General features: G+C 37.1%; 1 protein-coding gene across 1 annotated transcript; it reads right to left on the reverse strand.

The window, feature by feature from the left end:
* On the reverse strand, positions 1-25,573 carry LOC128063938 (zinc finger protein 382). The gene is made up of 3 exons (XM_052656768.1): positions 25,435-25,573; positions 25,061-25,156; positions 1-1,424 (listed from the first exon to the last, which is right to left on the reverse strand). The coding sequence occupies exons 1-3, from the start codon at positions 25,571-25,573 to the stop codon at positions 1-3; spliced, it is 1,659 nt and encodes a 552-aa protein (XP_052512728.1).
* Between the last annotated feature and the right edge of the window lie 773 nt (positions 25,574-26,346).

Here is a 26,346-nt window from a genome sequence, read left to right on the forward strand (position 1 = left end):
TTAGTGAATTCTCACAGTTTCTATCTTGTGAGTTTTTTGATGGACAATGAGGTTTGACTTACAACTGAAGAACTTCCCACATTCTTTACATTCATATGGTTTCTCTCCAGTGTGAGTTTTCTGATGGCGAATGAGGTTAGATTTCCTACTAAAGGCTTTCCCACACTGAGGACATCCATTGGATTTCTCTCCTGTATGTATTCTCTGATGAACAGTGAGGATTGCCTTCTGGCGGAAGGACTTCCCACATTCATTACAAATATAGGGTTTCTCCCCTGTGTGAATTCTTTGATGGAGAGTGAGAGTTGTCTTTTGGCAGAAGGACTTCCCACATTCATTGCAAATATAGGGTTTCTCTCCTGTGTGAGTCCTCTGATGTACAGTGAGGGTTGTCTTCTGGATAAATGCCTTCCCACATTCATTACATTGATATGGTTTCTCCCCTGTGTGTGTTCTCTGATGATCAACAAGGTAAGACTTCTTTCTAAAAGCACTTCCACATTGAGTACATTCATAGGCCTTCTCTCCTGTATGTGTTTTGTGATGTCTAGTAAGGGTTGCCTTTTGGCGGAAGGACTTCCCACAATCCATACAAATGTAGGGTTTCCCCTCTAAGTGTGTTTTCTCATGAAGAGTGAGGGCTGTCTTTTGACGAAAGGCTTTTCCACATTGACTGCAAACATAAGGTTTCTCACCTGTGTGAATTCGTTGATGTTCAATGAGGTACGACTTCCTTCTAAAGTTATTCCCACAGTAAGGACAATGAAAGGGTTTCTCTTCTGTTTGAGATCTCTGATGCATGATAAAAATGGACTTCCTACAGAGGAATTTCCCATATTTGCTGTATGAGTGGGGCTTCTTCTCCATAATATTTTGTTGGTGGACATTGAGAGTTGACTTTTCAATGAAGGCTGTGCCATCTTTATCGTATTCACAGGATTTTTCTCCTCCATGAGCTCTGGTATGCGTAAGTAACATTCCTTTTATAAGGAAGGGTTTTTCACATTCATTATGTTCAAATGGTTGCTCTGGAGTTTGAACCTTCCGATGCTGAATAAGCTCTTGTTTACCACTGAGACTCCTTTCTGTTTGTTTACAGAGATTCACTGCTGCATGAATTTTCTCATGTTTAGTGTTAAGGAGTGATTTCTCCCATCCATTACTCTCACTAAACTTCTCTCTTACAGGACTTATATTTCTAATGACTAATTCTGAAATATCTTTTAAAACTTTTCCATCAGGTTTATATTCATGTAGTGTTGTTTTTGAAATAATACGGTTCTTGTCGATAGTAAATGTTTTCCCCCAAATGTTACTTCTCTCTTTTATTAGTCTTTTGTGGTTGATGGATATAACTGACCTAGAATGCCTGTCTTGGTATTCTTTGAATTTCACTAAAACATCTTCAGCTTTCCAATCTTCTTCTAGAAAAAATACAATTAACAATAGTAAGCCTCCATGTAAACATTATGCATAAGATAAATAATACAAACAATCCATGGTGGGCCTGTCTATCACACTACTTTAGTCTACAGAAAGCCTAAAATAAATTACCTCTGGGAGGGCAAATGTATGTAACAAACACAAACCCTGCTAAACTGTTAAAATGAGGAAAAACTACCGTAAGCAAACAACACATATCTTTGGGATGTTGTAAATATAAGCTACACTGAGCAGGTATGATAAAAGGGCAAGTAAGCAGAAGACAAAGGATAGTGAAAGCAGGACTGTTCTTGGAACAGGCAGATTCAGAGATAATGGAGTGAGCCTATCAAGGGTACTAACAGTAAGTATTGAAAATGTTCAGGTGATGATGAAAAACTATATATTTATTCCCTAATGACTAAATAAGTGTTATAAAATACTTCCATTTGTTTCTTCCTCACTTGTATTGAGCCCATCCATGGCAAATGAACTTTTTCAGTCACTCATTTCCTAGTGCTAACAGACACACTAGTCTATAGTCTTGACCCTAACTCTCCACATAACTAATTTTTTTCATTGAAAGGGGTATTGGGGAAACATAATTCCCTTAGGAATTATAAAATAAACCAGAGGAAAAGGATATTTGCAACATGAATATAATCACTGTTGTATTCTGATTGCTGCTACCATCAATTTATTCTTCCAGAGATGATCAATAACTAAATTCTCTTGACCATCAATTATAACTCTTCCTCCTTTCAATTTGCTAAATTACTTTTTCAGTTTTAGGGAAGGATGACTTCAAGTTTTCCTCCCAATGCAGTGCATATGTGCTAAGTTGCTTCAATTGTGTTCAGCTCTTTGTGACCCTATGGAGCATAGCCTGCCAGGCTTCTCTGTCCATGGAATTCTCCAGGCAAGAATACTGGAGTGGGTTGCTGTGCCCTTCTTCTGGGGATCTTCCTGACCCAGAGATTGAACCCACGTCTCTTATGTCTTCTGCATTGGCAGGCAGGTTCTTTACCACTAGCACCCTCTGGGACTCTGCTATTCCCTACTGGAGCTATGAAAGACTGAATGCTTTAATATATGTGTATGGCACTGGTTGATCTATTATTTTTCTTAAAACTTCTTGGCTATATCTTACTATTTTTACCTTGCTACCACCCATATCTGATGGGGCAATTTTAAATATGGATTCATCTTACTTATGACTTGCATCTTATTTACAATAGCCTTTTTATCACATCAAACAAGTCATGAAAATGTAAACAACTGATACCGTATCTATCTTTAAAATTGTTCCACCAGATATGCATGGTAGGATCATGTATTTATAAAATAGAATACTACCATGAAATGTATATAATGGAATACTATTCAGCAATAAAAAGGGAAAAACCAACTGAAACATAATGACAAAAGAGATGAATACCAAACATTTTTTAGATATAAAACTTCATGCAAAAGAGTACATATTTCATTTCTGTGTAGTTCTAGGACACACAAAACTAATCTGTTTCAGTAATGGGAATTATACTGCCTTCCTGACAACTCGAACCTCCTCCAGGGACATTCTACTATCCAATTTATCCAAAAGCCTTCACATATTCTCTCTACTCTTCAATGTCTGAAATTAGTATATAATTTTATAGTCTGAACCATCCATTTCAAATAATCTTTCAACAAGATTTGTTGCTATTTTAATATGTTATATGTAAAATGCTCGATTTGATAATAATGCCTTCCCAACTAAAACTTACATTCTTTGAAGTCAATATTTAATTAACTATCTTCTTTGAAATCTTCTGAGTATACATTAACACATTTAAGAGTGGTGAAGGGATATGATCATCTCGGCATGTATATATAAAAAGAACTTACTGTTTAAATGATTTCTGAATGGATGAATAAGATAATTTCCTTGCATACTATCATAGGCCATCAATCAGGTAACTATTGAATGTCTAGCCTCTCTTACAAGCTACAGTAAGGAAAAGTAAAAGAGAGGACCTTATTTTGAGGGAATTGTTAATCAGATGGGAAAAGAGGCCTCAGATAAAACCATGTTGACTAAGGTAGCAAATTACTAGATCATATCAGAGGATGGTTCTGTTTGTGTGTTACAGACACTAAGTATAATGTGAATGCAGAAAAACAGGAGCTGACATGCTCTGGAGTCAGCAAGGAATATTTCATGTGGAAGTAAAATTTGATCTTTTAACTCAAGGATATGTAGTATTGTGTCAGAAAGAATATAATTCTTACTCAAAGGGAAGTCTTGACATTGGCCTTCGTCTTCTGGGAGGTAATCTCTAAATCCCTGGAATGTCATGTCTTAGAGGAGTATTTATTTGCCTGGGAACCTTTGGCCAGCTAGAAAGTAAAAATGTGATTTAGGCTGGGGGGGTTCTTTGAGTCATACCAACAATGGATTTAAGTGGGGGTTTGGGTCACAGAATATTAGTTCAGTCTCTTACGGGGATGGAAACTTAGGTCAGCCACATGGGCAGTCAGGCATCCTATGTGACAGAGCCCTAATATAAACCAACTCTGGACTCTAGGCTTGCGCAAACCTTCCCTGGCTGGCAATATTCTATAAGAACTGTCACAGGGAAGTAACGCTGTCCCTGATTCCACAGAGAGCAGACAACTAGAAGCTCTGTGTTTGGTACTTTCCTGGACTCTGCTCTATGCACTTCTCCCCTTGGCTAATTTTAATTTGTATTTTTCTCTTACAGACCGTAACTATGAGTATTACAGCTTTCAGTAAGTTTTGTTAAGTTCTTATAGTAAACTATTGACACAAATCTTGGGATTCCTGAATTTACAGTTGGTATCAGAAATAAGGATGCCTTTGTGTGTACTGTTTTACTCTCTTATTTTGTAGTTGGTTGACTATCCAAGTATTGCTATAAGTATACAGCAGCTGTCACATAATGAAAGGTCCAGCTGTACATTTGGGAGACTAGAACAGAGATGAGCGGAGTTCTCAGTCAAAAAAGGAAATACACGTGGAATGAACAGATGGGATATTATTGTCAGCCCTTGAAAAAGAAGGGATTTAAATTTCATATAATAAGGGGATATCTTCTTTTTTGCATATTGACTGAAAGAAAACTGAAAGAACTAGAAAAAAAATCATAGCAAATCCAAATAGTAATTACAGCAGTCCACACCTGAAATAACATGGTTCTTACTTTGGAAGATGTCAATGGCAAATAAGAATATGATAGGATGTAAACCTATTTCATGGAGTGAAATAAACACAAATTGCTGAAAGCTAATTTTTAAAATATAGCAGAGATGATGAAATCAACCTGATATTTAAGAAGCTAACTACAGTAAGAAAAGATATAGAAACAAAGATAAAATAAAATTCAGTTCAGTCACTCAGTCGTGTCCGACTCTTTGCGACCCCATGAATCACAGCACGCCAGGCCTCCCTGTCCATCACCAACTCCTGGAGTTCACTCAGACTCACGTCCATCGAGTCAGTGATGCCATCCAGCCATCTCATCCTCTGTCGTCCCCTTCTCCTCCTGCCCCCAATCCCTCCCAGCATCAGAGTCTTTCCCAATGAGTCAACTCTTCACATGAAGTGGCCAAAGTTTCAGCTTTAGCATCATTCCTTCCAAAGAAATCCCAGGGCTGATCTCCTTCAGAATGGACTGGTTGGATCTCCTTGCAGTTAATGGCTATCTATTATTTCTAAAATATCAATAACTGAAAGGATGAGACATGTGATCACTATATTGCTGTAGGCATATTAAAATACACCAGTACAGTCCAAGTGGGAGAAATGCGCTGAAAATGGCTATTTGAAAGCCATTCACATAAAACAAGGATATCACAACTTGAGAATGGATCAGATTACTATAGCTTATGTGGCTGTTATAAAGATAGTAACTGAGGATGAAGAAAGATCCTTTAAGGATACTGATGCGAGCCTACTGAAATAAAATCCACTTATTCAACAAATATTTATTTTTTCAGAGGGAAGAAAAGTGAGCAAGATGAAAAAGACACTCAGGGACATAGGATACATTTTTCACCCCAATCAAAGTGGGTACATATCAGGCATCTGAACACTATGTTATGAAACATGGAGATTTATTGGGAAGAAATGTATTGAAATGAAGTGATACTGAAATTATCACTTTAGTGTGAGGCATATGGATTTTGAAATTTGATAGTAGGTCTCACAGTAAGAATGGGACATGAGACTAAGTACAGGAAACAAGTAGAAGGGGAAAGGAAGGAAAGAAAATGAAGATTAAGAGGAAGATAAATATTAGCAATGATTACCCTTTAAAATTTTATATTTTAGATTTATGAATGCCTATAAATAGAAGACTATAATAAAAGAAGAAAGATAAAGAGCTGAAATGTTAAAGAAAGAGACGAAAAACAAGAAAGGCCTAAACCAACAGTTTCCAAGAGATTCTTATGGGAGGTCTACAAAGTCAAAACTATTTTTGTTAATAATAACATTTCACTGGGACTTCCTTGGTAGTCCAGTGGTTAAGACTCCGTACTCCTAATGCAGGGGAAATGAGTGCAATCTCCCTGGTTGGGGAATTAAGATCCAGCATGCTGCACAGTGTGGCAAAAAAGTAATAATATAATAACACTTCACGATTAACAAAAATAATAGTATTTTAAATTATGTTCTTATTTACACTAATGACAAAAGCAATAGTGGGTGTCTCATGGAATTTTAATTTATACAGGTGATGGAGTGATGACACAGAGATGCTCATGTTGTTAAAAGAAAATTTCCTATTACCATTCCTGAGAGGAGGACCTATGCCATGCCATGCAGGACCACATGGGGAAGCACCAGGTTTGGTCAGGAAGCAGAAAGAAGCAAGGGGAAAGCCTACACCAGAGCTTTTACTGGGGCTTACATCCATGGAAAGGCAAGGCAGGGCAAACAGCTTAGGGTCAGTTAGTTTGAACAGTGTTGGCATGTCATGGGATATAGGGGTGATCTCCAGTTGTCTGATACCTGGTCCTGGTGACTCAGGGCAGAGAAAATATTGCTTTGGTGTCTGTGAGTTAGATAAAGGAAGTGGTTAAGGACACGGAACTGCCACTGGTTCATCTGTATATGAAAAGTTGGCTCACCAACAAGTTGTTTGTTTACTATCTCTAGGAATTGGCTAGCTCTGGGAAGGGCAATCTCTCATTAGCTAGTAGGCTCCCTAAAGATGTCAAAACATCATAAAATGCAAATTTTTAAAAAATGATTGATACAGTGGGTAAAATGCTGGCACATTCAGTCAGTTCAGTTCAGTTGCTCAGTCATGTCCGACTCTGCGACCCCATGAATCGCAGCACGCCAGGCCTCCCTGTCCATCACCAACTCCTGGAGTTCACTCAGACTCACATCCATCGAGTCAGTGATGCCATCCAGCCATCTCATCCTCGGTCGTCCCCTTCTCCTCCTGCCCCCAATCCCTCCCAGCATCAGAGTCTTTTCCAATGAGTCAGTTCTTCGCATGAGGTGGCCAAAGTACTAGAGTTTCAGCTTTAGCATCATTCCTTCCAAAGAAATCCCAGGGCTGATCTCCTTCAGAATGGACTGGTTGGATCTCCTTGCAGTCCAAGGGACTCTCAAGAGTCTTCTCCAACACCACAGTTCAAAAGCATTGTATCAAAGCACTGGCACCAATCTACAATAGGAAACACTGCATTTCTAACTACCACACACAAGGGAAAAAAACAGCTTCACTAATTTTATTAATTTATTAGATCTCCACCGTTGAGAACATATATTTATAATGTTCTATGTGAGTTAAGGGTACTAACCCTCTGCCTGGTCAAAAATCTGCGTATAACTTATAGTCCTCAGGTCCTCCAAACCCACAGTTCCACATCTGTGGATTCAGCCAACTGTGGACCCTGCAGTCATATAGAATTTGCTGTTGAGAAAAGTTGCATATAAGTGGATCTGCACAGTTCAAATGTGTATTGTTCAAGGGCCAATCATGTTTTGTGAGGAAAAGTGCTGGTATAATTATTTGAGTTGAGAGCTGAATATCTACAATTTGTGGAACAGCAGTTTTACTTGAAAAAACACTGTTATTCAGTTGTGGGTATCTGGTAGACATTTTCTTGAACAATGCGAACCTGTCTATTCAAAGAAAACATCTCCCAATACTTGTTAAAAGCAAGCTTTTAAGTATAAGTCATTATGTAGGAAAGCTTATATTTGCTATGGTTTGCTTGTCAATTTACCAATACTTAAAAGACTTTTATAATGAAATTCCTGGTAATACTAACACATGTGGGTTTGGGGGTTTTAAAAAATACGGTATATGGAAACATGTAAAAATTTGGCAGACCTGTATATACCAGTGAACCATTACTTTCCAAATGACCAATATATAGTGTTACAAAACAATGCATGGGGAAAATATTTAAATAGACCACTGGATTTTATGTAATAGTCTACACCAAAGTTCACTGTTATAATTTCAGATTTTATATTACAACTAACTGTTTAGAAATAACCAGTTGTTAAATGGTACTGTTTAGGAACTACCAAGTAAGCTTGGGTGTTGTATTAATTTAGAATACACATGACAATCTAAAAAGGCTTTTAAAAATTTCTCTGTCAAACTACATAAATGCATGAAGGAAGATTTTCTCCACATATTTCAATTAAAATAACATATTGCAACAGACTAAATGTAGAATCAGATGTGAAAATCAGCTATCTTCTGTTCAGCAAGATATTAAATAAACTTCAATCATCTAACAATGTCCCTTTGCTCATTTTTTTCTTTTGGAAAAGTTTTTTTTTTTGGTAAAAATATGATTTTTATGTCAATATTTGTTATTTTTATATTGTTCTTTTTAAATGAAATAAATGAATATTTTAAATTTTGTTTTAATTTTGAATAGGGTATACAAACATGCACAAAGTTCTTTTAATTCTTCAGAGTATAAATAAGTCCTAAGACTAAAAAGTTTGAGAACTGCTGATTTAGACATTCAGATTCTGGTAACAGCAAAGAAGTCTGTATCAAAAGAACCTTCCAACTGATAACAGTGATAACTATGGACCAATTATAAAAGACTAACTTCCTTGAAGGCACTAAAGAATGATCAAAAGCAGGCAGAAACTGGAATGGATACAAACTTTGAAAGAAAGAAACCCTACTGCAATAAGATCTACATTTATCCAGGTCTTCCACTGTGTATTCTGGCAGTTCATGCAGCACACAGGGGACAGATCTCAAGTAGAAACAGAAATAGAAAGTAGGAGTCATCATGTGCTGAAAAATCAGACATCAGAGTTCAGGAGTAGCAGAATGGCTGTAAACTGAGGACAGAATCCAAGAAAGAAGAAAACATAGAAGGAAAGCCGCAACATTAGCATAAACCCCTCCACAAAACGTTCGTTAACTTCATTTCCACAGGGCAAGACTACAAGGAGCAAAAAGGGAAAAGAAAGCTGGAACACTGTAAGAATCAAGCAAAGATATCAGCAGTTAACTCAACTCTATAAAAATAGTTTTTATTAATAATTCTAGTCCTGTGCCAAGTTAGAAGAATCTGATTAAAACTTCAGTCTTTCTATTGAAATCCCATAATGGCCATGTATTAGGAATAAAGGCTGTATCCGAGGACTTAGAGCAATAACATAAAACTAAAGGCAAAACTGAAATGGAAATAAACATAACCTAAACACTTAAAGAGCTTCCCTGGTGGCTCAGCTGATAAAAGAACCAGCCTATAATGGGGAAAGAAATGGCAACCCACTCCAGTACTCTTGCCTAGAAAATTCCATGGATGGAGGAGCCTGGTGGGCTACAGTTCATGGGGTCGCAAAGAGTCGGACACGACTGAGCGAATTCACTTTCACTTTATAATGAGGAAGACCTGGGTTCGATCCCTGGGCTGGGAAGATCCCCTGGAGAAGGGAATGGCTACCCATTCCAGTATTCTGGCCTGGAGAATTCCATGGACTGTATAGTACATGGGGGCACAAACAGTTCAACATGACTGAGTGACTTTCACTTTTCAAACAACTTAAAAGCAACCTGACAAAATAATTCATGTGAGCCTCCAGTAACTTAACTAGAGATACCAAGGGAATATTTCATGCAAAGATGGGCACAATAAAGGACAGAAATGGTATGGACCCAATAAAGCAGAGGATATTAAGAAGAGGTGGCAAGAATACACAGAAGAACTATACAAAAGAGATCTTAATGACTCAGATAACCACAATGGTGTGATCACTCACCTAGAGCCAGACTACCTGGAATGCAATATCAAGTGGGTCTTAGGAAGCATCACTATGAACAAAGTTAGTGGAGGTGATGGAATTCCAGCTAAGCTATTTCAAATCCTAAAAGATGATGCTGTGAAAGTGCTGCACTCAAAATGCCAGGAAATATGGAAATCTCAGCAGTGGCCACAGGACTGGAAAAGATCAGTTTTCATTCCAATCCCAAAGAAAGGCAATGCCAAAGAATCTTCAAACTACTACACAACTGCACTTATCTCACACACAAGCAAAGTAATGCTCAAAATTCTCCAAGTGAGGCTTCAAAAGTACATGAACCAAGAGCCTCCAGATGTTCAACCTGCATTTAGAAAAGGCAGAGGAACCAGAGATCAAATTGTCAACAGAAGTCGGTTCATAGAAAAAGCAAGCGAATTCCAGAAAAACATCTGCTTCCTTGACTGTGCTAAAGCCTTAGACTGTGTGGATGGGAAAATTCTTAAAGAGATGGTAACACCAGACCACTAACCTGACTATCGAGAAATCAATAGTGTCAATCAGCACACATGCGCTGTGTGCAGGTCATGAAGCAACAGTTAGAAACAGACATGGAACAATGGACTGCTTCCAAATTGGGAAAGGTGTACTTCAAGACTGTATATTATTACCTTGCTTATTTAACTTACGTGCAGAATACATTATGTGAATGTAGGACTGGATGAAGCACAAGCTGGAATCAAGATTGCCGGGAGAAATATCAATAACCTCAGATATGCAGATGACACCACCCTTAGGGCAGAAAGCGAAGAAGAACTAAAGAACCTCTTAATGAAAGTGAAAGAGGACAGTGAAAAAGTTGGCTTAAAACTCAACATTCAGAAAACTATGATCATGGCATCTGGTACCACCTCTTCATGGCAAATAGATAGGGAAACAATGGAAACAGGGACAGACTTTATTTTCTTGGGCTCCAAAATCACTGCATATGTTGACTGCAACCATGAAATTAAAATATGCTTGCTCCTTAGAAGAAAAGCTATGACCAACTTAGACAGCATATTAAAAAGCAGACATTACTTTGCTGATAAATGTCCATCTAATCAAAGCTATAGTTTTCCCAGTAGTCATGTATAGATGTGAGAGTTGGACCATAAAGAAAGCAGAGAGTTGGACCATAAAGAAAGCAGAGTGCCAAAGAACTGATGCTTTTGAACTGTGGTGTTGGAGAAGACTCTTGAGAGTCCCTTGGACACAAAGGAGATCAAACCAGTCAATCTTAAAGGAAGTCAGTCCTGAATATTCATTGGAAGGACTGATGCTGAAGCTCCAATACTTTGGCCACCTGTGTGAAGAACTGACTCCTTAGAAAAGACCCTGATGCTGGGAAAGATTCAAGGCAGGAGGAGAAGGAGATGACAGAGGATGAGATGTTTGGACGGCATCACCAACTCAACGGACATGAGTTTGAGCAAGCTCTGGCAGTTGGTGATGGACAGGGAAGCCTGGCGTGCTATGGTCCATGGGTTTGCAAAGAGTTGGACATAACTGAGCAATTGAACTGAACTGATAAGATTAAAAGTCATCAATCCTCAGAAGAAGAAAAATGATCCAACATCTTCACAACGTGTTACCTAAAGTTTTCCTGAGAAGAAACAGGAAAATGGAGAATAAAAGCCAGTCAGACCCTATGTTGAAATTAGAAATTTAAAATAGCTAAATTTAAAATAATTTAGATACTTAAAATAGCTAAATAGATAAATATGTTTACAAGTCTATAAGAAAAGATGAAAATATGGGTGAAGAGATGAAATATTCAGGAGAAATAAGGAAATGCAAACTGAAAAAAAAATCTGAAATGTAAGATTCACTGGATGGGTTTAATAACAAATATAAGGGAATAAAGAATCAGTAAACTGGAAGTCGGACTAACAGAAATTACTCAAACTGAAAGAATTTTTAAAATCCTTAGTGAATTAGAGGGTAGGATGAAATTATTTAAAATATAATTGAGAATACAGCAGGAAAAAAACTGTAGAAGTTCAGACCAAAATTTTCCAAAATTTGGTCTAAAATATGACCAACTTGCTAAATTCACTTGCTAGTTCTAACAGTTCTTTTCTTTCAGATTCCTTAGGATTTACTATGTACACAAACATGTCACTTACAAATGAAGACAGTTCCCTTTCTAATCTGTAGCCTTTAACTTCTTTTTCTTGTCTTATTGTACTGACTTGTGTCCCACATAATGTCTAACAGAATTTGTGATAATGGACATCCTTTCTTTGATTTTGCTCTTATTAGAGGACAAGCATTCAATCTTTCACTATTGAATGTGATGGCAGCTGTAAGTTTTTCAAAGATATTCTTTATGAAGTTGAGCAAATTCCCTTAGATTGCTAAAAAAGATTTATAATGAACAGAAATTGAATTTTATTATTTTTCTGCATTTAATGAGATAATTATATGGTTTTCTTTTTAACCTTTTTACCTTTACATGGTGAATTATATAGCTTGATTTTTGAATACCAAATTAACTTTACTTTCCTTGGACAAACTCCTTTTGGTCATGAGATATCATCCTTTTAAAATATTGCTGGATTCAGCATTATAGTAATATATTACTTTATAATATTAACATTATATAAATTATATTATAAAAATCCCTTTATTAAGGATTTTTATATCTCACTTCACAAAGGATGTTGGTGTGTAGTTTTCTATACTTAGAGTACCTTTGATTGTAAATAATGCCGGTCTTATAAAGTAAATTGGGAAGTGTTCTCCCCTACTCCATTGGTTGGTATAAAATTATTAGGGAATACCCTAACTTCTTTTAATGTCTGTGGGAACTGTAGTGTTGTAGCTCCTTTAATTTTTGATATTGGTAATATGTCTTCTAATTTTTATACTGTTGTTATTGTTGTTGTTGTTCAGGTGCTAAGTTGTGTCCAACTCTTTGCAACCCCATGGACTGCAGCATGCCAGGCTTCCCTGTCCATCAGTGTCTCCTGACTTTGCTCAAACTCATGTCCATTGAGTTGGTGATGCAATCCAACCATCTCATCCTCTGTCACCACCTTCTTCTCATGCCCTCAATCTTTCCCAGCATCTTTTCCAATGAGTTAGCTCTTTGCCTCAGGTGGCCAAAGAATTGGAGCTTCAGTTTTAGCATCAGTCCTTCCAATGAACATTCAGGGTTGATTTCCTTGAGGATTGACTGGTTTGATCTCCCTGCTGTCCAAGGTACTCTCAAGAGTCTTCTGAAGCACCACAGTTCAGAGCATGAATTCTTTGGTGCTCAGCCTTCTTTATAGTCAAACTCTCACATCCATAGGTGACTACTGTAAAAGCCATAGCTATGACCATATGGACCTCTGTCGGCAAAGTGATATCTCTGCTTTTTAATATTCTGTCTAGCTTTTATCATAGATTTTCTTTCATGGAGTGAGTCACCATCTGCACTGACTCACTCATGGCTGCAGTCACCATCTGCACTGATTTTGGAGCCCAAGACAATAAAATGTATGGTTTATTAATTTTATTAATTTAATGCATCAGCATTTGGCTTCACTCATTTCATCTATTCTTCTTCTGTTATGTATCTCATTGATTTTTGCTTTAGTCAGTTTTTTCCTCTTACTAACTTTTGAGTTTAAATTACTTTTCTTTTTCTAGTTACTTCAGGTGACAATTTAACCCCGTTTCAGGAGGCTCTGATTTAAAGTGATAAAAAATTTTTAATGCTGCTATAATTGCATCTCAGATTTTGATATGCTGTTTTAATTATCATTCAGTTTAGAATAACTTCTAATTTACCTTAGGATTTCCTCCTTGATTCATGGGTTATTTGGAAATGTGATCAATTTCCAAATATTTGGGAAATTTAGAGAAATGCTTTTTGATTTCTAGATAAATTCTACTGTGATCAGAACACAGACTATTAAAATTTCATAGAGGGGACAATTAGAAAGAAAATCTCTAAAAAGACTCTTTAGGTAGTGAAAATGATAAAAAGCTGAGAAAAACTGAAAGATTTTGAAGCTGTTAGAATTGTTATGATTTCTGATGAAGTGTTCTACTTTATCACTGTAATATTCCATGTTCTGCAATCTACTTTGATCTACAGGCACTCCCATTTTCTTCTTAGTGTTTGCATGTGTAACAGTCATTCTATTTTTGATATCTTATGACTGACAAATTCCTAGACCCACTCCCTTTTTGTCCCCTCTTGCCCCACACCTGGGCAAGCCAATAAGGGAGCTTGCATGCTTTCTATTGGTGCTGGCAAGAAGTTTAAACCATGTAAGCTCTAAACCATGTGTAGAAGCCTGACCTGACCACCTCCATAATCACAATAAACACCAAAGACAGACACCACCCTTCCTTGCTCTCTCAAGCCATTTTAGGACCAGCTTGGGAGTCCTCCCTGCTCTCTCTGCTGCTGCTGCTAAGTCACTTCAGTTGTGTCCGACTCTGTGCAACCCCACAGACAGCAGCCCACCAGGCTCCCTCGTCCCTGGGATTCTCCAGGCAAGAACACTGGAGTGGGTTTCCATTTCATTCTCCAATGCATGAAAGTGAAAAGTGAAAGTGAAGACGCTCAGTCGTGTCCGACCCTCAGCGACCCCATGGACTGCAGCCTTCCAGGCTCCTCCATCCATGGGATTTTCCAGGCAAGAGTACTGGAGTGGGTTGCCATTGCCTTCTCCGCCCTGCTCTCCCTAGAAAGCCTCATTATGTGAGATTTCAGTCCTGACAACTGTCACGTATTTTGAGTGGGCTGGGGTGGTGGTGGTGGTGATTTCATCCCCAAACAGTCAGTGCTCAGTAGTGTCCAACTCTTTGTGATCCCATGGACTGTAGTACGCCAGTCTTCCCTGTCCATCAACAACTCCCGGAGCTTGCTCAAACTTATGTCCATCAAGCCAGTGATGCCATCCAACCATCTCATCCTCTGTCATCCCCTTCTCCTCCTGCCTTCAATCTTTCCCAGCATCAGGGTCTTTTCTAAGGAGTCAGTTCTTCACATCAGGTGGCTAAAGTGTTGGAGCTTCAGCTTCAGCATCAGTCCTTCCAATGAATATTCAGGACTGATTTCCTTTAGGATTGACTGGTTTAATCTCCTTTGTGTCCAAGGGACTCTCAAGAGTATTCTCCAACACCACAATTAAAAAGCATCAATTCTTTGGAGCTCAGCTTTCACTATGGTCCAACTCTCACATCTATACATGACTACTGGAAAAACCATAGCTTTGACTAGACGGACATTTATCAGCAAAGTAATGTCTCTGCTTTTTAATATGCTGTCTAAATTGGTCATAGCTTTTCTTCCAAGGAGCAAGTGTCTTTTAATTTCATGGATGCAGTCACCATCTGTAGTGATTTTGAAATCCAAGAAAATAAAGTCTGTCCCTGTTTCCATTGTTTCCCTATTTGTCATGAAGTGATAGGACTGGATACCATGATCTTGGTTTTTTGAATGTTGAGTTTTAAGCCAGTTTTTTCACTCTCCTCTTTCACTTTCATCAAGAGGCTCTTTAGTTCTTCTTTGCTTTCTGCCATAAGGGTGGTGTCATCTGCATATCTGAGGTCATTGATATTTCTCCCAGAAATCTTGATTCCAGCTTGTGCTTCATCCAGCCCAGGATTTCCCATGATGTGAAAGTCACTCAGTAATGTCCAACTCTTTGTGACCCCATGGACTATACATATACAGTCCATGGAATTTTCCAGGCCAGAATACTGGAGTGGGTAGTGTTTCCCTTCTCCAGGGGATCTTCACAACCCAGGGATCAAACCCAGGTCTCCTGCATTGCAGGTGGATTCTTACCAGCTGAACCACAAGAGAAGCCCTCACATGATGTACTCTGCATATAAGTGAAATACACAAGGTAACAATATACAGCCTTGATGTACTCCTTTCCAATACTGGAACCTGTCTATTTTTCCATGTCTGGTTCTAACTGTTGCTTCTTGACCAGCATACAGATTTCTCAGGAGGCAGGTAAGGTGGTCTGGTATTCCCATCTCTTGAAGAATTTTCCACAGTCTGTTGTGATCCACACAGTCAAAGGCTTTAGTGTAGTCAATAAAGCAGAAGTAGATGTATTTCTGGAATTCTCTTGCTTTTTCTATGATCCAGTGGATGTTGACAATTTGATCTCTGGTTCCACTGCCTTTTTTAAATCCAGCTTGAACATCTGGAAGTGCTTGGTTCACCTACTGTTGAAACCTAGCATGGAGAATTTTGAGGATTATTTTGCTAGCATGTGAGATGAGTACAATTGTGTGGTAGCTTGAACATTCTTTGGCATTGCCTTTCTTTGGGATTGGAATGAAAACTGACCTTTTCCAGTCCTGTGGCCACTGCTGAGATTTCCATATTTCCTGGCATTTTGAGTGCAGCACTTTCACAGCATCATCTTCCAGGATTTGAAATAGCTCAACTGGAATTCCATCACCTCCACCAGCTTTGTTCATAGTGATGCTTCCTAAGGCCCACTTGACTTCTCATTCCAGGATGTGTGGCTCTAGGTGAGACCTTTTTTGTATAGTTCTTCTGTGTATTCTTGTCACCTCTTCTTAATATCTTCTGCTTCTGTTAAGTCCATACCATTTCTTTCCTTTATTGTGCCCATCTTTGCATGAAATATTCCCTTGATGTATCTGATTTTCTTGAAGAGATCTCTAGTCTTTCCCATTGTATTGTTTTCCTCTATATCTTTGCATTTATCACTGAGGAGGGCTTTCATATCTCTCCTTGGTATTCTTTGGAACTCTGCATCAAGATGGTTATCTTTCCTTTTCCTCTTAGCTTTTAGCTTCTCTTCTTTTCTAAGCTATTTGTAAGGTCTCCTCAGACAAGCATTTTGCCTTTTTCATTTCTTTTTCTTGAGGATAATCATCCCCACACAGGGCAATCACAAAACTGTAAAGTTTATATTTTTTCATCTTTTTTTGTTTCCCCTACCTGCGTCTTTACATTTTAATATATAGGACATAGTTGGGTCTTCTTATTCACTTCAGATACCAAATAGTCATCTTTAGAAGTTTCATTTGGTTTTATTTCAGTGTTTGCTATTTTGCCTCCTTATATTCATTCTTGCTTTACATTCCTGATAATACTGAAGTCATTTATAACGGTGTTTTAATATCCTTGTCTACAAATTCTATTACTTCTACCATTTTTAGGTCTGTTTTTATTAATTGAGCTTTTCCCTATTGAATGATTTTTTTCTTGTTTATGGGTCATATTTTCCTGCTTCTTCATATGTTTAATAATTTTTGATTGGTCATCAGACATTATCAATTTAATCTTGCTGAGTTTAAGATATGGTTGTACTTTCATAAAGAATGCTGGGTTTTTAATTTTAGGTGTTTTTTTTTTTTGGCATTCTGTGGCATTCATAGAGTTACACCACTAGGACATCCCTTCAAAAAGAACTTACCATTCATGTGCAAGAACTGTTAGCACCTTCAGGGTGCTCTTTAGGTTTTGAACCAAGTCAGGGTGTCCCCAGAGAATCCATACCCAGTGATGAATACTGAGCAGGTACTAGAGAGTGGCCATTTCTGTCCATGAGGATCTCTCTGATGAACAATCTTTGCTTCAGAGGACTTAGATTAATTGAGCCTTTGTCAGATCTGCATAATGGTCTGAGGCTCTCACTGCTCAGTCCCCTTTCTTTCCACATGTCTATACCATGGTCTGATGGCTTTCTGTTTCTTACTTCTCCCTTTTATCTTTCATGGATGTCACCTCTAAAAAATCCATTCCACTCCCAACTCCATCTGAGCATCTCCTTGGAGGAACCAACAGACAAACAAGTTACTTTTGGATTAGTTTAATCCTTTTGATGCTTTTTAAAAATATATATACTTTCAGTTATTTATTTTTGGCTGTGCTAGCTCTTCGTTGCTACATGGGCTCTTCTCTAGTTGCAGTAAGCAGAGGTTATTCTCTAGTTGAGGTATGTGGGCTTCTCATTGTGGTGGCTTCTGTTGCTGCAGAACACAGGCTCTAGGGTGTGAGAGCTACAGCAGTTGCAGCTCCCGGCTCTAGAGCGCAGGCTCAATAGTTGTGGTCCTCCGGCTAGTTGCTCTGTGGCATGTGGGATCTTCCTGGATCAGGAATCCAACCTATGTCTCCTGTTTTGGCAGGTGGACTCTTTACCACTGAGGCACCAGGGAAGTCCTAATCCTTTTGATGCTTTTATTTAAGCTCTTTTATGACAAATCTTGCAGTCTCTAATCTATGGCTAATCAGGCCACATTTGTTAGGTCTGACTTTTCTAGGGTCTACCTAATGTCCTATATATTAACATGTTCTCTCCCCTCTGGCTGAAGGGAAATAAAATGATTTCTGGTGCGAGAGGCTATGAGAATTGTTTGTCTCACAACACTGTGGTAACTGTATTTTCCTTAGAACATGTCTTTGCCTGCTTTCATGGGGTTTCACCTACATACATGCAGACTTATCTTTAGCCAAAGACTCAAGAGGAACCTTCTCCACATTTGGGAAACTTTCTCTGCATAGCTCTCTCTTTTTGGGAAGTGTGTCCTGCAAATTTTAGCCACCTCAATTTCCTTGAATGCCAATGTTGGTCCCTTAAGTCAGTGAAACTGCCAGGTCCTTTTTGGATTCCTCTCTCTGCACTACAGTCTGGATGTTACCACCATGTCAAAGCCTGGAATGAGGTAGGGTGCATCTCATTTATTTCCCTTCCCTCAGAAATCCAGGCCTGTGGTACCTGTTGTTTAGTAGTTTTGTTCAGTTTTCTAGTTTTTTCCTGTAGGAGTATAATTCTAGACTGTTACTTCCTCAGGACTAAAAGCAGAAGTCTTAAATTATAAAAATGCAGGCCCAAATGGTTCCTCAGACATTAAGGAAGCAACAATGCCAAGCTTACAAAAGTTCCATAAGAAAATAGATGAAGATGAAACACCCCCAGTTTGATATGGCTGACACATTTCTGGATATATCTTTTCGATGACATTACAATAAAACTATAAACCACTGTCCTTGGTAAAATCCTGCACTAAAGCTTTCTAAAATATTAGCAAACCAATTTCAGCAATCTATAAGATGAATAGTGCATCTTGTCCAACTGGGGTTCATCCCAGGAGCCTAAGGTTGGTTTAAAATTCAAATTAATCAATATAATTATATACAGTAACAGATTAAAAAAGAAATAAATCAACAGAAGCTGAAAAAGCATTTATTAAGATCAACATCCATTCATAATTAAAATTGTCCAAAAGCTAGAAAAAGAACTCCCAGAATCTAAAAAAGAGCACTTATAAAAAATATAAAGTTAATATTAATCTTAAGAATGAAATATTAAATGTCTCCCTTCTAAATTTAGTGAACTGCGAAGAATGCTTACTCTCGCTACCTCTATTCAACATTGTACTATAGGTCATAGTCAGTACATCAGGGTAAGAAAAAGAAATGAAAACAAAAAAGTATGCAAATGTAGAAGTGAAATATATTTCCAGAGGCCTACTTTATATGTAGAAAATGTAAAAAAATACCAAAACAAACAATGGACAACAGTAACAACAATAAAATTTAATGCCATCAATACAAGTATACAAAGTCAATATCTAAAAGTCAGCTCTGGCTATTCATATTAACAAAAGCCTGGATAAAGAAATTTTTAAAAGCTCACTATTTACAATAAAAATATTAAAATTTTAGAGATAAACTTAATAAAATATGTGTAAGAGCTTGATAGTAAAAATAATAAAACACTACTTAAAGGATTAGAGAAGCTAACTAAAAGATTAAGATATAGTATTATGAGAGACTGTGAGACTCAATATTGCTAAGATGTTTGTTCTCACCAATAAAAATCCCAGCATATTTATTTTAAAAAATCAAGAAGTTGATTCTAAAAGGTAATTGAAAAAAAAAAAGAAAATGACTTCAAATAGCCGAAACAATTTTTTAAAAAGAAGGAAGTTAAGAGGACTAATTCTGACATCAAGACTTATTATAAAACTATAATAACCAAATTAATCATTAAGTCCTATTAATAACAGGACTTAAATTTTAACAAAGGAAAGAATACTCTAGAAATTGACTGACACAAATACAATCAATTTCTGATAAGATCATCAGAGCAATTTAATTTAATTCTATGTGATGCAACAAATGGAAGAAAACAGACTCTTAACCCTTACCTCATACCATAAATAAAACTTAACATGAGATGGGTCACAGAACTAATTTTAAAAAAGCAAAATATACATAACAATTTTAGAAGAAAATACAGGAAATTATCTTCATAATCTAGGGGGAAGCAAATATTTGAGAGATCAAAGAAATAATGATAAAAGAAAAAAACTATAAACTGGACTTCATTACAATTAAAAATTTGCTCCTATTGAAAGACTATTAAAATGAGTAGGCAAGTCACATTCTAGAGGAAATATTTACAATACCTGTATCAAATAAAAGACTTATATTCAGAATATGTAAAGAATTCCTACTACTCAAGGAAAAATACATAACCCAATAAAAGATGAGTAAAACATCTGAACAGATATATGTCTGAAGATATAAAAAGCACTTGGAAAAGTTCTTAACATCATTAGTCATAAAAAAAATCTAAACTGAAACTGCTAACATATACTACTATTCTTAACAGAATGATGTTTCAGAATGACCAAAATGAAAATATTGATAACATCAAAATGTAGAGGAGAATGTGGGAGCAATCAAAATTCTCATAGATTGCTGGTAAAAGTTTAAAATGGTATGATAACTTTCAAAAACTGGCAGTTTCTACAATGTGATATATAAACCTGCCTTATGAATGAGCAATACCATCTAATAGGTGTTTACTAAGCAGAAATAAAAACATATGTTCACAAAAATATTTTTATAAGAATGTTCACACACACAAAAATAGAATGTTCACAGTAGCTTTATTAATAATAGACCCAGGGACCTTGGTGGTCCAGTAGTTAAGACTCCACACTTCCACTACAGGGGGAGTGGGTCTGATCCCTGGTCAGGGAATTAATATCCATATGCCACATGGCATGGCCAAACACAAACAAAAACATAATAAGCCCAAACGGGAACATCTCAAATGTCTATCAATAGATGTATAAACAAACTAATATCTCCATACAACTGAATACTGTTCTGCAACTTAAATAAGCTATTTTAATATAAATACTGAAACATGTATTAATACCTCAGACATAAAGCTGAGTGAAAGAAAGTAGACATGGGTCTGGTTCAAGATGGTGAAGTAGAAGGATGTGCGCTCATTTCCTCCAGCGAGAGCACCAAAATTGCAACTAGCTGTTGACTACCATTGACAGGAGGACAGTGGAACCCACTAAAAAAATATACACCATGTCCAAAGACAAAGAAGCCACAGCAAGACAGTAGGCAGTGCGCGATCATGATAAAATCAAATCCCATACCTGCTGGTTGAGTGACCCACAGACTGGAGAACGATAATACCAAAGAAGTTCTCACATTATTGTGAAGGTTCTAAACCCCACATCAGGCTTCCTAGCCTGGGGATCCAACAGAGGGACTGAGAATCCCCAGGGAATCTGGCCTTGAGGGCCAGAGGGATTTGATTATAGGCTTTCCAGAGGACTGAGAGAAACAGAAACTTGTCTTAGAGGGCACAAACAAAATTTCACGTGCACCAAGATCCAGAGGAGAGGAGCAGTGATCACACAGGAGACTGAACCAAAACTACCTGCTAGTGTTGGAGGGCCGCCTGTGGAGGTGTGGGTCAGCAGGGGCTCATCACAGGGATGGGGGCACTGGAAGGTCTCCCTTGGCATAAACCCTCTTGGAGTTTGCCATTAAGCCTATCATAGAGCCAGTAGATCCTAGGGCTGGATTGCCTCAGGCCAAACAACTACCAGGGAGGGATGCAACCCCACTCATCAGCAAATAATTGGATTAAAGCTTTATTGAGCAAGGCTCTGCCCATCAGAGCAAGAACCAATTTTTTCCATCCAAGTCCCTCCCATCAAGAAGCATACACAAGCCTCTTAGCCTCATCCATCAGGGAGCGGACAAAGAAGCAAGAAGCACAGTCTCACAGAGGCTAAAACAGAAACCAAATTACAGAAAGTTAACCATGATGAAAAAGCAGAAAGTTTTGTCCCAGATGAAGCAACAAGATAAATTCCCAGAAATACAACTAAATGAAGTGGAGATGGGCAACTTTCCAGAAAAAGAATTCAGATTAATTATATGATGATCCAGGATCTTGGGAAAAGAATGGAGGCAAAGATCGAGAAGATACAAAAAATGTATAACAAAGACCTAGAAGAACTAAAGAACAGACAAACAGAGATGAATAATACACTAGAAAGAATCAATAGCAAAATAACTGACGCAGAAGAACAGATAAATGACCTGGAGGACAGAATGGTGGAAATCACTGCCAGAGAGCAGAATACAGAAAAAAAGAATGAAAAGAAATGAAGACAGCCTAAGAAACCTCTGGAACAACATTAAATGCACCAACATTCACATTATAGGGGTCCCAGAAGGAGAAGAGAGAAAGAAAAGGACCTGAGAAAATATTTGAAGAGGTAATAGCTGAAAACTTCCCAAACACGGGCAAGGAAATAGTCAACCAAATCCAGGAAGCACAGAGTCCCAGGAAGGATAAACCCAAGGAGGAACACACCAAGACATACAGTAATCAAACTGAAAACAATTAAAGACAGAGATAAAATATTAAAAGAAACAAGGGAAAAACGACAAATAATATACAAGGGCACTCCCATCAGGCTATCAGCTGATTTTTCAACAGAAACTCTACATCCCAGAAGGGAATGGCATGATATATTTAAAGTGATGAAAGGTAAAAACCTACAACCAAGAATACTCTACACAGCAAGACTCTCCTTCATATTTGACAGAGAAATCAAAAGTTTTCCAGACAAGCAAGTTGAGAATTCATCACCACCAAACCAGCTTTACAACTAAGGCAAAAGGAACTTCTTTAGGCAGGAAACCTAAGAGAAGGAAAAGACCTACAGAAAAACCTGAAACAATTGAGAAAACGGTAATAGGATCATACATATTGATAATTACCTTAAATGTAAATGTATTAAATGCACCAACCAAGAGACATATACTGACTGCGTGGATGAAAACATGTGCATGTAACATGTGCATGTATGCACTTCCACTTACCACATCACTTTGATTGACCCCCCCCAAAATTGTATGTAGTTATTTTAGATTGTTAAGTTAATCATGTTCCCATTATGGTTTGCAATTGTAATTAGCTTTTATTTTTTGTCTGGCTATTGATTGTGAAACTGATAAACATCTTTTACTTTGTGATTATGTAACTGTTACTCACTTAATACCACTGTATCATGATTAGTCAACAACTAGTCAAAAATAATAGAACCCTGTATCCCTGAAACTAGGATAAAATCCAGATGCGTACTGGAATTATCTTGAAATTTTTTGAAAAATACAAATGTTCAGGTATTGCTTTTTTTGTCCAGAGCTCCAGATATGTTTCTAATGAGCAGTCATATTTAAAAACAACTGGACTATATGATGATCTTTTACTTTTATCTAGTTTGTTCCACTTTTTCTATTTCATATTCAGTGATTCCTTTTCATTTATGTTCTCCAATTTCTCCATCTCTTCATTTTGTTGATGTTTTTCTCAAACCTTTATCAAGTGTAGTAGAAAAGCTTTTGTATACATATATATGTATAAAATATATATTTTAGAAAACTTATGAATTTTTGCCTAACTAAAAAAATTATTGACATTTTGATTCCACTTGTTTGACTTAGTATGAATAGAATCTAGGTTTCTAATTAAAAAATAGGTATGCAACAAGGAACAAAGGTCTCTGTATAGCATAGTGAACTATAGTCAATATCTTGTAATAATCTATGATGGAAAATAACTTCAAAAATAATATATGTGTATTTGTATAACTGAATCACCTTGCTGTGCACTTGACACATTGTAAAAGTGAATGTGAAAGTCTCTCAATCGTGTGCCACTCTTTGTGACCCCATGGACTATACAGTCCATGGAATTCTCTTAGGCCAGAATACTGGAGTGGGTAGCCGTAGGGATCTTCCCAACCCAGGGAAGAAACATTGCAAGTCAACTACATTTCAATAAAGTAAATATACTTTTTAAAAAGTATACATGATTAAAAGTGAAAGAAATAAAATAAAAATAAAAAGTATACATGAAAAAAGTCCAGAATAGACAGAACTAATCTTTGTTGGTAGAAATCCTAGTAGTGATTGTCCTGAGGAGGGACTGCCATGGAAGAGGCCTGATGGAACTTAACAGGTTAGTAGGAGTGCCCTTTATCTTGATTACAGTGTGACACATGGGTTTCCACTTCTGTCAGAATACAAAGAACTTTACACTTAAGATCTCTATGGACATTATATCTACAAAGCATGGAGTGGATTCTCAGTAAAATAATAGCAGCCAACAGCTCATAAGCCACACAAGGAAAGGATTTATGTAGAGATTAATATTAAAAGAAATTTAGATTTTAGAGGCATAGAAGTCAGCCATATATAGGTAGGTACTTCAGAGATCTTACACCTTTAAAAATACATTCCTAAATAAGATGGCTACTATCAGGAAAAAAAGAAAATAATAATTGTTGATAAGGATGCAGAGAAACTGGAACCCTTGTGACTTGTTGATGAGAATGTAAAATGGTGTAGTCACTGTGGAAAACAGTATGGCAGTTCCTCCAAACATCAGACATAAATTACCAAATGATTCAGCAATTCTACTTTTGGGTATATACCCAAAAGAACTGAAAGCAATGACTCAAAACAGATATTTGTACACTCATATTCATAGTAGCATTAATCACAGTAGCCAAAACGTGGAAGCAACCCAGGTGTTCACTGAGAGATGAATGGATAAGCAAAATGTCACATGCATCTATAATTTAATATTACTCAGGCTTCAAAAGGAAGAAAAGCCTGATACATACTATACCATGGATGAAACTTGGGGACATTATGTTAAGTGAAATAAACTAGTCACAAAAAGGACAAATACCATATAATTTCACTTATATGAGGTATCTACCACAGTCAAATTCATAGAGACAGAAAGTAAAATATTGATTGTCAGGGGCTAGTGGTGGTGGGGAATAGGAGTTATTGTTTAATGGGTACAGTTTTACTTCTGACGAAGGGTTCTGGAGATGGATAATGGTGATAGTTGCATAACTATGTAAAAGTACTTAATACCATGGAACTATATGCTTAAAAATGGTTAAGATGGTAAATTTTATGTATATTTTACCACAATTAAAAAATATAGATCTCCAAAAATAGTCAAAGATATCAACTACCTGAGTCCACTGGACATTATACAGACTCACCTAGGTAACTCTGACTTTGAAAAATTTTCTCTGTTGTCCATAGTTCTTTCCCTTGTTCCAATTTGCAGATCATATCAGGCTTAGTCATGTGAAATCCTGATAATAAAAAATAAGACTTGGTCTAAGAAGCTGTTGGGCTTTAAAACTATTGAAGGAAGAGAAAGATACAGCTTCAAGGTGGCTATTAGACAAGGCTATTAATGTCCTCACAAAGTTAATACCTTGCACTAGGCAAGTGAGGACATAATCATGCTTTCTATTAACAAAAAGAGAATATTCATCACCTCTGATCTTTGAAATTCAAAGTTCCACATGTTTCAGAAATTCTTGAAAGGAGATGCATGACACTGAAACATGTAAGGAATTTTCCTTACCCACAGAGATGAGGTGACAATAGTTTTCCAACATGACATCTCTGTAGAGGGCCTTCTGAGCAGGGTCCAGTTGCTGCCACTCCTCCCGGGTGAAGTCCACAGTCACATCCTTGAATGAAACTGATCCCTGTAAGGGCATACTCCAGTTCATCCTAAGGTAATTGGAACTAGTGAGAACCAGACACTGGAGACCATGTTCAGTGGTCAGACCTGGTTTTCTTGTGTTTTGTACTGTAGAAAATTCTCTCTGGAAATACATTCAATTGTATTTACCTATTATCTCACGCTAAAAATATATGAGATCATGCTCTTTGCCTTGAATGTGATTGGTTGCTTGATGCAGTGAAACAAATAAAACCTTGACTTTGCTCTTAAGAAGTTACAGGCTAAAAGAGAGGCATATGCATAAATATTTACACTCAATAGACATTATAGATGTGATGACAGAAATATGTATAAGGGAAAATACTATAGAGTATTCTAAGATTCTGGATTCTAAGATTTCACTGAAGACATAAAAATTTTGTACTCACAATGAATTTATTTTGTAGCACTACATGTCAATGGGCTTTTAAAATTCACTGGGAGAGTAAAACCAGCTAGTAAATTCAGGAAATAGCAAAAAGTACAGTATGTTAGGAAAGAATCTTTGGGCTTAAGAAGAAAAATGTTTATGGAGCAAAGTAGTGGGCATATTTATGTAATAATACTGGATTTTTTTTCCCTACAGAGTAGTAGTCTTTAAAATGCTCTAGGTACACCCCCAACATATAAATCATTAGTTGGCATTAACAGCAATCCACACTGTTAACAATTAATGTTCTTGAATGTAAACTACTAGTATCTTCCTCCTTTTCAGTATACTGTATTGTACATTTTGCACACATGTCCTTTGTAACACATGCCCTACTT

This window comes from Budorcas taxicolor, chromosome 18, assembly GCF_023091745.1.
Source record: "Budorcas taxicolor isolate Tak-1 chromosome 18, Takin1.1, whole genome shotgun sequence".
NCBI lineage: Eukaryota > Metazoa > Chordata > Mammalia > Artiodactyla > Bovidae > Budorcas > Budorcas taxicolor.

What these genes read in the sequence shown, in the direction of transcription:
- LOC128063938 (XM_052656768.1), bottom strand. Translation starts at nt 25,573, where the DNA reads ATGCCCTTACAGGGATCAGTTTCATTCAAGGATGTGACTGTGGACTTC. An exon ending in TTGTCACCTCATCTCTGTGG is followed by an intron (nt 25,157 to 25,434) that starts GTAAGGAAAATT and finishes TTTTATTATCAG; the next exon opens with GATTTCACATGACTAAGCCT. An exon ending in TCAAAGTCAGAGTTACCTAG is followed by an intron (nt 1,425 to 25,060) that starts GTGAGTCTGTAT and finishes TATTTTTTCTAG; the next exon opens with AAGAAGATTGGAAAGCTGAA.